This window comes from Ahaetulla prasina, chromosome 3, assembly GCF_028640845.1.
Source record: "Ahaetulla prasina isolate Xishuangbanna chromosome 3, ASM2864084v1, whole genome shotgun sequence".
NCBI lineage: Eukaryota > Metazoa > Chordata > Lepidosauria > Squamata > Colubridae > Ahaetulla > Ahaetulla prasina.
The window spans coordinates 121,320,671-121,333,641 of NC_080541.1; the positions used below are offsets into that span (position 1 = coordinate 121,320,671).

Below are 12,971 nucleotides of genomic sequence, written 5' to 3' on the forward strand. Positions count from 1 at the left end.
TATTTCTTATAAAAAACTTTGTTAAAGGGAGACACTTTTTCAACTTTTGAATAAGCTGTGGTAGCTTCATGAAGATTTTGAGGCACAAAAGAGCCACTATAGGTTGAACACAATACAGAAAGAACATCTTAAAATAATCATTCCTGTTTAAAATATGATGCTGCAGTATTTTCTGTTTTTTATTTCCTTCTGGGGCTTTTATTTTGTAGCTTTAGGAGAGTTGTGTAATAGTAGTTTATTTTAAAATATAAAAAGTGTGGAGGTTGACTAGCATCCAAATGCTATGCTAATCTTTAAAGTGGCATTATTTTGCAAAGGCAATAAGAATACCAATGGGCTTTCATCCCAAACTGCTTTTCACATTCTGAGGCCATTACAATAAGAACAAAGTTCAGATATAAATGGTTGATCTGTTGGATAAGACTTGAAAGGCCTGATTGAAGTCCTAATCTCAGTTCTCTGGGTGCTTTTGGTCCAGTCATTCTCTTTCTCTTATCTGATTGTTACCCTTGGCTTATAATTAAATGAAGAAATGCAATACATACTTCCTTATGTTCCTAGAAGAAAAGTAGACTATAAATCTAATGATTTAAACAAATGAAATACTAATCTTCGAGAACTCGTGTTGTCACGTGACGTATTGTGACTTTCCCCCGCTTCGCTAAACCGGGTGTGGACGTGGTTAGCACATGACACATCTGGCCTGTGGGCCGCAAGTTTGACACCTCTGATCTAGAACGAAGGTATTATACTGCAACCACACATGCATGTTAAAAGCAATTACGAGGTTTTTCCACTGCAATAAAAAGAAAATGTCCTTGCAACTAGTCCAAAGGCTTACCAGTGAGGGTGGCTTTGGATGTGGCACCTGCATTGCGTGGCACCAAAACTTCATGGTACTGCTCACCAGCCAGGGTACTGTATACCACTTTGAAGTTTTCTACTTCCGCCTCACTATTGTCCCACTCAAGGTCTAGGCTGTCTGATGTCCGAGAGAGTACGCGTAAATTCTTCGGAGCATCAATTTCTGCATTAGAAAAAGAAAGCACACGATACAATTCCTTTATATTCACACCAAATATATCTCATACTATTAAAATATGTTTGGAAATGCATTTCAAAAGCAATTCGGGTGGACAGGTTATTTAGGTTTCATGCTATTACTCTAGGAAGAGAGAAATTGAACCATAAAGACAAAGGAATTGCTAATTATAAAGTATCAACAATGGTAACTATAAGAACTATGTAGTTGTGTAACACATTAAAGCAGGCAAAGAATTTCATGATTAGAATTTGGAGAAATTTTTTTGGCCAATCATCTAATTTATGTGCAGATACAGATATATGTTTCAGTTGATGTCAAATCTGTTACATTTAAAATGAAGCCAAATATGGAAAATCCAAGGAGTCAGAGTTTAAAATGAAATAAGTTTGCTTCAAATTAAAGCCTAGTTTAATTTTATGAAATAAAGGACTTTGTTATTAGAATTGATTCTGTACAGTCTTAGGCAACAAGAAATCTTTCTGAGCTTTTAGATTTAGAAATTGAATCTGAATGTGGCTATGTGAACAGCATTCTTATCTCCCTGAGTTTTATTCTTTCTGTTACATTTAAAAGGAGCCTAATGCTATATATGAAGCAGCACTAAGCTGAATCTTCCCTTTAGCTTATTTGGTCCCGGACTATCTGCTAGGACAGATAGGCTCCTATTTTTGCATTTTGACATTTTAAAAAAGAAATACTGTTGTTTGGTTCAGGGTTCTAGAGGTATGTCCTTCTATCTCATATGAATACACAAGGGACCTGAAACAATGATGTTTCACATTTAAATATGCACCTGGTTGAAAAGCATCAGCCATGCATGCTTTGCCTGTAACAGTGGTTCTTAAATTGTTTGATCCAATTACCTCTTTTCTGGCCTCAAATAATGTCATTAGCCTCCCCATTTATGTACACAAAAAACAAACTGTGGTTTTACACAGTCTTAGCAGTGGCAGTCCTAAATTGGATTGTTGACTCACAAATAAGCAATTACAAATTGCTGCAGGATATGCCCCAATTATCACCTAACTATAGGCAGAAAAACCAAATGCAAATTGTATACATAAATATTTGTGTAGGTTTGGGTTCCTTTTCATCTGTGTACATTTTCATTGTGGAGCTGACAAGTATTCCTGGAACCTCAGTAAATGATATGCAGGGTCAGTATCAGAACTGTATAAATTTGAGCCCAATCTGAATTGCAAATAGCAGAAAGAAGAGAAACAGAAGCAGGAATAAAAGGTCAAGAGGCTTTAAAGATGAACAGAAAAGAGTTACAGATTAAAACTACAGGTGAAATTCTACATCCAAATTCTGCATTCCTGTGTGAGATTTACACCTAAGATGATATGGATTGGAATATGATATGGTAGTTGCATTTCATTTTATTAAAAGTAGCAGAGGTTAAATATGACTTCGGTGAGGTTTTAGTTCTGCTGACATGCCTTAATCCACACCAAAAGAAAGGTCTTCAGTAATTTTAAGAAAAGTGAGTTAAGATGTGGAGGTCTTCCTGTTGAAGTTGGCATGGTATGAGTTTCCCATTGATCAGTGACATAATCAGGGATTTACAATTATAAGGAATTTCAGTGCCTCTCAGTGTTATTACCTTCAGTCTGTGGTGAGAAAAACACCCCGTCAAGGTACAAAATGTTTCAAAAATAGCAACTTCTTTCCACCTTGTACATCCTGGCTTGTCCCACCTCCCAAATCATGGATCCAGTCATAGAAGCATGCTGCCATCAACTGATAAAGAGCCGAAATGCAAAACTACTGGAATGCCAGGTTAGAAATTAAAAAGGCAATAGAGTTTTGCTATGCACAGAATCATGTGGAAATACTAACATTTTTAAAACAAAATGGGGAAGAAGAGAAAAGGATTTTCATTTGCCACAGTGGCACAGTGGTTAGAATCCAGTACTGTAGGCTACTTTTGCTGATCACCGGCTGCCAGCAGTTTGCCAGATCGAATCTCACCAGGCTCAAGGTTGACTCAGCCTTCCATCCTTCTGAGGTGGGTAAAATGAGGACCCAGATTGTTGGGGCCAAGAGGTTGGCTCTGTAAACTGCTTAGAGAGGGCTGTAAAGCACTGTGAAGAGGTATATAAGTCTAAGTGCTATTGCTATTGCATTTAGGCCTGCATCTAAGAGGAGATGGAAAGGCATTCAGGTGCTGGCTAATATACAAGCATTGATTGACAATTCTTTATGCACTGTTATTGATCAAGAAGTACAAGTGCTCATTGATCAGCAGTTCTCTGTGAACTTTGACTTGAAAACATATTGTATGCTTAAAACATCCTGATATCCAAATAAATCTAAAAGTAGTCATGGATCAAAAAAAGCTTGGCTCTACCTCGGGTATATTTTAAATTGGATTCACTGTGGTTTGGAGATGGAAAAGTTAGCAGTCTGGAAGAGTTGTAGCTATCTTTGAAAGAAATTAATAACAGCCATCCTTGTGGAAGAATAATTGACCCAAATGTATTATTTTGTGGTATCCTTCCCTAACATTCTGAGGGTTGCCATGCCACATTCTGGGTACTGAAAGCAAAATAAGAACATTCTGCACTGTGTGAAACAAGAGTAGCAAATACATCATGCAATGGTTTTGCTATTTTATTTATTGTTTTGATTATGACATCTCACCAAAGAAAATCTAGGAATGAAAAACTCAGCAAATCGATAGATGCACATTCCCCTTTCTCTTAAGTACAGTCAGCACAATATTATCATAGAGATGATACAAAGCTGTAGTATCCATCTGAAATCTTTATGACAGGCAATATCTAAGCCATAAAACAGTTCCAAGCTCTGTTTTCCATTTCCTCCTTTATGGAGTTGTAAATTAAACTTGCTTGCTGACTATGGTGTTGACTAAAAAAAAAACCTGTTCTAAGTTCTTGAATATGATACTAGAATGTACAATACATTTATTACGAGGGTGGTCAGAGTTCCCAGTGTCATGCTTCTCTTTCAACCCAATATTCTATCCTCTCTCCCTACGCTTGCTTTGTAAGCTGGTTTCTTTTGGAATTAATGATTTTTAATTTCACATTATTTTCCTAACTAAAAAGGTTGACAGGATGGTGTTTCTCTGCTGGTATGATGAAAGGGGGAGGACCAAAAGGAGGCTATTCAGTAAGTGCCAAAGTACTTAGCATGCCTGTAGAATAATGATGCCACATGCCTGCGAGCTGAGCCTGCTTTTGCCTATAGTTTCTCATTGGCTCTTTATGGAGCCATTCATTGATGCAAGACTCCAAACTGAACAAACTGTGCTCACTTTCCTGGTAAGAGCAAAGGTTCAATTAGATTCCCATAGAAGAAAGAAGAAAGAAAGAAGAAAGGCTGCAGATGGGTTGGCAAAGGAGTTAGTCTTAAAAATGTTCAGTGAAGAACTCTGAAAAAAAGAAAGTTGGAAATGGAGTTGAAACCTGGCAGATAAGGTAGATTTAGACAATATGTTAAGATGGATGGTTGGTTTCAATCCAGAAACAGGCTAGTGATCTTTATAAGGCTCAGGCAATATTTGCACTGATCAAAGCTCATTAGCTTTTTCAGGAAGAGGAAGAGCTTGCAAAATGAGAAAAGAAATGAATTCTAAAGTTATAATTCTCAAATGATCATCAGCTGAACCAAAGCCAATTGCCATTAATATTGTAAGTTCTTTCTGAATCTAGAATTACGAGTGTGCAGGGACAGACCTGAAATTAACAAATGTTAAGCTTGTATCATTACTTGTATGCACAAACACACAAACACACACGCACACATACATATAGGATTAAAGTTGAATAGAGGTGTTAGAATTCAGAAAAAAAATATTCTTACACTTGCAAATGTACTTGCAAAGCAAGTAATTTAAGTGAATTATTAAATTAAGCGAGTAATTTCATGTAAGAAAGCAAACTGCTTTTGCTTATCAGTAGTTGGAATAAAAGGGGAGAAAACCTGGAATGCTGTTTCACACTGTCTCTTTAAGACAAAAGCTTTGGAGCCTTAGGCCTATCCTGTAACAGCCTACCTTCATAAGGACATGTTTTAATTTATCTGTTTATATCTATCTATTTTATAATCCATTTATTTCAATAGATAAGTTTTCCAAGATCTCAGGCAGAGGTTGATTTTGATAAGCCTGAAAGATTTTTTTAGGTAGAAATGCTAGCATTTCCCCACCCCCACCCCGATTCCTCTAAATGCAAAGAATATACCATAAGACTAAGTTATGACTCTTCCTTACTGTACTGAGGGAGAAAGCAGAGGGCCAGCATTGCAGCAATGAAATATTCATCTAATGCTTGGTCTTACCTGTTACGAAGTGGCTGATTGCAGCATCGCTCTCATTAGCACCACGGACAGCAGAGATAGAGACTTCATACCGGGAGCCAGGTCGTAAAGCTTGCATGGAATATTGCCTCAATGGAGGCTGCAATCGGAAAGTGGACTTTCCCCCTTCTTCATTCTCTAGGCCATATTTCAGTAGAATATAGTCCACTTTAGCTCGGGGTGGAGACCATTCAACAAAGGCCACAGTGTCAGAGACATCACGAACCAAAATCTGGGTTGGCCCATCAATTACTGGAGACAGTAAGTACGTGAACAAATAGAAAAGAAGAAATTAATTTCTTTGATCAAAGGGACAAAATAATCTACATTTATGGCTGAGTGGAAACCCCTTATAAACATTCTGCATGAAACAGAAAAATGCATTTATAATTTGTGGTTTTGATGATTAGAAAGAAAAGATAACAGAAAAGCTATTACCAATAGCTGTTTGTGGTGTTCATAGAATAAGAGATAATTTTGTAATTGTACTTATACATGCCTCAAAGGAAATCAGAAGTTTCTTCTATTTTTATCTTTTTTATTCTTTCTTTTTCTTTCTTTCTTTCTTTCTTTCTTTCTTTCTTTCTTTCTTTCTTTCTTTCTTTCTTTCTCTCTCTCTCTCTCTCTCTCTCTTTCTTCATTTTTGCTTTTTGCTTTCCTTCTTTCCTTGTTTCCTACTTCTGTTCTTTATTAATCTTTATTAGATTTTAAAACTGTATATATATAGTTTTAATATAAATTATATATTAAATATATAAATTATTGTTGAAATAAGGGGTTTTGAATATTAGAAGAAGCACTCCATATTCATTGACAAGTTTATTTCCAGAGGAACTTCACTAGGGTAAAAAGAAAAAAAAGAGCAGTGGCAATCTTGCACATCTTTTACTTTAAAATGGTTCAGAGAATGTATATTCAGATAGATTTATTTTATTTTTATTATTATTTAGATTTTTATTCAAAAATCTTCATACTTCATTTAAAGTAAGCAGGGAAATAATTGGATTGATGCTGACTGACATATCCTTATCCAAAGTCTGCATATATTCACTGTAGTGTTTTACAATGTATAAATGCAGAAGTATTTATATGAGAACTATGGCTTCTTATTAGCAAAGGAACTTACTTGAAACCTAAGGACTTTTAGGTGTGGTTGGTGATTCTAAATTTTGTATATGAAAGAAAAGGAAAAAAAGTGGTCAAAGGTGCCAAGAAAGATTAAAAACAGGAAGGTAAAGACGTGGAAGTTAAGAAAGAATTCCGTGTGAAATTGTTACAATCCTCTCACAGTTACAAAGGATTTTTTTTTAAAAAAACCCTCTGTTGGTTAAGGCAAATAGCACCAACTATTTGTATCCATTAGAACTATACTTAGAATTTCACATACAATAAGGAGGCCAACTTATATATAGAAAGATCCAGTTTGGTCTAGTGTTTAAAGCACCAGGCTAGAAAGCAGGAGACTATGAGTTCAAATCCTGCCTTAGCTATGAAAAACAACTGAGTGACTTTGGGCCAGTAATTCTCTTTCACTCAATCCACCTTGCAGGATTGTAGTGGTAGGGCAGGGGTGTCAAACTGGTGGCCTGCAGGCCAGATGTGTTATGTGGAGGCCACGTCCACCCCAGCTCTGCAAATGGAAAAAAAATCACAAAATTTCATGTGACAGCAATGTGATGCGGTGAGTTTAACACCCACGTTTTAGGGAAAGTAAAAGGAGGAAGATGTGTTGGATATTTTCGATGCCTTGGGTTGTTTATAAAAATAATAAAGGTGAGATACAAATAAATAAAAATAAATAAATAACTTAGATTCATTCCACTGTTTTTATTTCCCTCTAATCATTTTCATTGGGAATATATAGACATAGCAGAATTACTCTTACCAGTATATGAACCACTGGTTTGGGGTTAGAATCTTTTCAAGCTGGAGATACAATTTGAACAGCAACTCTGCATGAGAAGCTGTAAATTTCATTTAAGGTTGCAATCCTTACTAACTAACACTAAAGACACTGAGGTGTTAATATGAGACATTCCTCTAAAAAATTAATTTCTATGAGTCTTTTTTCACTCAAGTTGTACAGTATTCCTGGAAGGTCCTGTCAACTCCTGCTGACATGTTGCTGGCCTTGTCTTGACACCAAGCATATTTTAAGCTCCTTTATTCTTACTCATACTGCAAAACATAAGTCAGGTAGGTAAAATGAGGACCCAGATTGTTGGGGGCAATAAGTTGACTTTGTAAAATATACAAATAGAATGAGACTATTGATTTATACATCCTGTAAGCAGTTCTCAAACACTGCTATATCTGTAAAGGGAAAAAGAAGTTTGTGTGCTCTTAACTTAGATTCATTCCACTGTTTTTATTTCCCTCTAATCATTTTTCATTGAGAATATAGAGACATTTTCCAGAGGACTGGAAAAGAGCTGATGTAGTTCCCATCTTCAAAAAAGGAAATAAAAAACAGATCCAGGAAACTACAGACCTATCAGCCTGACCTCAATATTGGGGAAGATTCTGGAAAAGATAATCAAGCACGAATCACCGAAAACCTAGAAGCAAACAAAGTAATAACCAAAAGCCAACATGGGTTTGTCAAAAACAGATCATGCCAGACTAATCCTATTGCATTCTTTGACAAAGTGACAAAATTAGTAGACAAGAGGAATGCTGTCGATATAATTTACTTGGACTTCAGTAAAGCATTTGATAAAGTAGACCATAATCTACTACTAGATAAAATAGAAAAATGTGGGTTAGACAGCACCATCACCAGATGGATTTGTAACTGACTGACCAACTGCACTCAATGTGTAGTCCTCAACGGAACTACATCCACATGGAGGGAAGTATGCAGTGGAGTACCCCAAGGCTCTGTTTTAGGCCCAGTACTCTTCAACATCTTCATCAATGACTTGGACGAGGGGATAGATGGGGAACTCATCAAATTTGCAGATGACACCAAGCTGGCAGGAATAGCCAACACTCCAGAAGATAGGCTCAAGATACAGAAGGATCTTGACAGATTTGAACATTGGGCGCTATCTAACAAAATGAAATTCAACAGTGAAAAAAGTAAGGTCCTACATTTAGGCAAAAAATAAATAAATGCACAGGTACCTTATATGTGGTACCTTGCTCAATAATAGTAATTGTGAGAGGGATCTTGGAGTCCTAGTGGACAACCATTTAGATATGAGCCAGCAGTGTGCAGCAGCTGCTAAAAAAGCCAACACAGTTCTGGGCTGCATAAACAGAGGGATAGAATCAAGACCACGTGAAGTGTTAGTGCCACTTTATAATGCCTTGGTAAGGCCACACTTGGAATACTGAATTCAGTTTTGGTTGCCACGATGTAAAAAAGATGCTGAGACTCTAAAAAGAGTGCAGAGAAGAGCTACAAAGATGATTAGGGGACTGGAGGCTAAAACATATGAAGAACGGTTGCAGGAACTCAGGATGCCTAGTTTAATGAAAAGAAGGACTAGGGGAGACATGATAGCAGTGTTCCAATATCTCAGGGGATGCCACAAAGAAGAGGGAGTCAAACTATTCTCCAAAGCACCTGAGGGTAGAACAAGAAGCAATGGGTGGAAACTAATCAAGGAAAGAAGCAACTTAGAACTAAGGAGAAATTTCCTGACAGTTAGAACAATTAATCAGTGGAACAACTTGCCTGCAGAAGTTGTAAATGCTCCAACATTGGAAATTTTTAAGAAAATGTTGGATAACCATCTGTCTGAGATGGTATAGGGTTTCCTGCCTGGGCCGGGGGTTGGACTAGAAGGCCTCCAAGGTCTCTTCCAACTCTGTTGTTGTTGTTGTTGTTGTTGTTGTTGTTGTTGTTGTTATTATTATTATTATTATTATTATTATTATTATTATTATTATTATTTGTCTGTATGTACTTGTTGACATGATGAAAGGATAACTAAGGTTTCCATCAGGATTGCAAATTATTATTTAGCATGTTTTCTTTTCTTTAAAGGAAGACCTCCTTGTGCTGTGCAATAATTGGCATGCATATTTTTGCCCAGATCAAAAGTTCATTAACTCTTTATAATTAGCTTTGTGTTGGCTTTGTGTCATCCTGTGTTGAAGCTATTTGCATGGTTTTCTTTCCCCATTCCCCAAAATAGATTTTGCTAAGTGAAAATATGTAATAAGATGGCAAGGAACATTTCTAGACAAATGAAATCCTTGCTTCCTAGGTGAGAACCTGTTTAACCTTATTGTTGATCTATCCGTTCCAGCAAAATGGTTCCAACAATGTTCATACAGGTGTTTCTCACGTTCCACAAATAGAGCATGAAGGAGAAAGCAAAAGTCTCTTCTATCATTCCACTTATTATTTAGAAGTATATTATTCCTAAACATGGTGATTCTTCTTGAAGCAAATTACTTTTTAAATAGTCTTTTCCCATCAGGATAGAAGGCTGATATTAATTCACAAGCTTACATAAAAAAGTCGGTTAGGGTTACTTACAGGTTGAAACAATGGCTGAAGTGGGTGAACTTCGGGCTTGTTCCTTGAGAGCTACAACATTGACTGTGTACTCTTCACCTGGTTTCAGGCCGGTCTGATTGAAGGTTGTCATACTACTGGGAAGTTGAGCAATCACACCCCCTTCATTGTCCTACAGACATTAAAAAAACTGATTCAAAGTTAAATAAACTTTGAGTTCTCTCCTTGGCCATTACTGAACATCATGTTGCTGTGCCCTAAAATTTACTTCCCTTCTCTGCAAAAAGAAACATCTATAACCCAGCAAATTGGGAACTATAGTGAATTTACTGTAGTGCAGTGAATGATTTTTTGTAGCACGAAGTGGCAGTCTATAGCAGTATAGATTCTAATAATGTATGGCATCTACAACCTTCCAATGTTCTTACTTCACTTTTTAAAACACAAAAGAGCATATATAATCCCTATAAATAAATCTAAAAAGTGGACTAATATGTATAGGAAATTGTATGCTTTTGCTAATAAATAAAAGTATGGTAAGAATGGATTTTCTTTCAATTTTGAAAAAAAGAGAGGGAAGGAAAAATAGAAGATTGAGAAAATGAATAATCTTTTGTGTGGCTGAGAAATCTTTTGCTGATATTTTGTCTGTGTTTGAGAATACATTACTGTCCCTGAGATTGATGGATGAATTGTTTTGCTTGTAGGTATGTTTATGCTATTGTAAATGCAATATATATGTGGCTGAATTTTCAGTATTTCCTGCAGCATGCTTATAGGCTCAATGTTTTCCTGCCTCCACTAACATTTAAAAATAGATAATCTTTTTAAAACATACAAAAGTGATTGTATATTCCAATCCCCGATAAACTGAGATTTACATGAATAATTTAATTACTTTTGTTATCCAAACTTAATACTCAAATTGCGAAGACTGTTACAGGTACTAAAACAATTTCTATAAATTATCTTGAATCCATGAAACAGAGTGGAGGCAGGAGAATATTGTTACCATGTAACTTTTATTAGTCATTTTAAATATGATTTCATTAAAATGATATAGCAAACTATTAAAGAAATAAAAGTAGCACCTGCTCTGTAAGTTCCAGCACACTAGTGTCTGGTGAGCTGCAGGTTCAATCCTTTTATAACATATTTGTGTGAAAATTTCCTTGTGTGTCTAATCACACTTGGCCACTTAAAGTATTCAATTCAAAATATATTATTCAGCTATGAGTGACAATGTAGTGATATAAAATAATTATACCTAATGATACGATTGCAAATATATTATGAATTAGAAAGCAAAGTAATTCTGACTTTCACTATACTATACATGCAATAATGTAATGATCAAAAAAGCTGCTGTTTTTTTCACAGAGCAGAGGATTTATAACTACAGTCAGCAACATCAATCCTGTGATCTTCACTCTATAGTGTGACATCAGCAAAAGGTGTCCTGCTTTATGCATGTCAGCTTCTTCCACTACTTGCTGATTTTTATTTCTTCTGCCTTTTTTTTGATTTGCAAAACACTGACTTTGACTCACTCGCTGCTAAATTTGTCAGTCAAGTATTTCAACTCAAATGCTACTGCCTATCTCTTTAAGGCTCTAACTGGTCCAGGGAAGAGTACAGATATGGGTTGCTCCCGGTTCGGTCCCATTCTTGTGAACCAGTAGTAATGGCGACGGGAGGCTCTGCCCACCTGCCTGGATGTCGTCGTGGACTATCTGAGCATGTGCAGAAGCTTCTGCGTGCACGCTCCTGTTGTGAACTGGTAAAGGTAAGTGGAGCCCTCCCCTGGAAGAGTGTATAACAAAGCAATATCTCATGTGGTCATGTGAAGAAGGACAAAGAGAAAAAAAAGAGAGTTGGATACAGGATCCAAGCAAAGGAAAAGTCACATAAGCCAAATGAAATCCATTCTAGGGACATTCTACTGCAGGGGTGTCAAACCCATGTCATCAAGGCGTCATCATATGACATATTGGGACTTTTCCCCTCTTCGCTAAACCAGGCAGGGGTAGGGCCAGAACATGATGCATCTGGGCCATGGGCTGCAAGTTTGACACCTCTGCTCTACTGTATTAATCCTGTCCAAAGACAGAACTAAGGCTAGCTCTATTGAGGATAATTCTAGAAAGAAATATCTATTAACAAACAAGCAAGTCAATTTCTGCTTTAATTCAGGAATGTGTGAATAAATTGATAATGCAGATATCAATGGAAAAGGAATATATTTGGGTAAATGTATCAATAAAGGGAAGTTCCAAGATGATAATCAAGAAAATCCCAATGACATTAAGAAATCCAAGACCAATTTACATTATTAAGAGTCACAATTCTATGAAACTTTCTGTTGCAACTTTATTCCTTATCTTGCTCTTTACAAGGCATCTTCAATTTGATGGTTTAGTGTCCCTCGGTCTCTTTTCCCAAGCAACTTGCCTATACTGGACTATGAAGAATTAAGCCTTATAGCTCTTGTATGCAGATTCAGCAGATTTCTCTTTTCCAATTTCTCTTTCAAGCAGATGTTTTCCCCTCAATCAGAAACTTAACTCTAAATTCTACTGTTGGAACCATTAAAGGTGGGATCCAATTTCCCAGGTTTTTTGGATGTTACTTTGGCAAAAACATCCTTATGGTCATGAACAGATTTTAACTAGGTAAGACATAACTCTAATGATTTTCAACATCACATTGTAATTGGTTTATTCTCCTTAATGATAGGCTGTCCCTGAGCAATATCCCATCATGCATGCAGGCAGAGAAAAGCATTAAGGCATCAACCACTCGAATTGAAGCTGGGAAAACCTCTCACTTCTACCAGTTCAGTAACATTTTCTCTGATAGGGATCATGGCCTCTCTATCACTTTCTAATCTGTACTCTAAGCCTTCTAAATGCCCCTTTGAACCTGTGTTCAAGCTTAAATGTTACTGCTGAACCTTGAAAGCTTTAACTATTTCAGTGTCAACTGAATGTAAGTTGAATCAGGTTGCTCCTTTCCTGCTAATTCATGCCCACCCTCAATAAATTGCATATTAAAATTAAAGTTTCTCCCAGGTCTTTGTTCACTTTTTAATTTTTTTGTCTTTCCTCTAGTGGTGTACACATACATGCC

At 36.5% G+C, this 12,971-nt stretch overlaps 1 protein-coding gene across 1 annotated transcript in view; it reads right to left on the minus strand.

Moving 5' to 3' along the window:
* TNR (tenascin R) overlaps window positions 1-12,971 on the minus strand; it is a 207,845-nt gene that overhangs the window by 65,015 nt on the left and 129,859 nt on the right. The window contains exons 6-8 of the mRNA XM_058178365.1: window positions 9,864-10,014; window positions 5,354-5,623; window positions 842-1,027 (exon numbers count right to left, since the gene is read on the minus strand). Of these exons, the coding sequence (XP_058034348.1) occupies window positions 842-1,027; window positions 5,354-5,623; window positions 9,864-10,014 (607 nt within the window). The remainder of the gene's footprint in view (window positions 1-841; window positions 1,028-5,353; window positions 5,624-9,863; window positions 10,015-12,971) is intronic.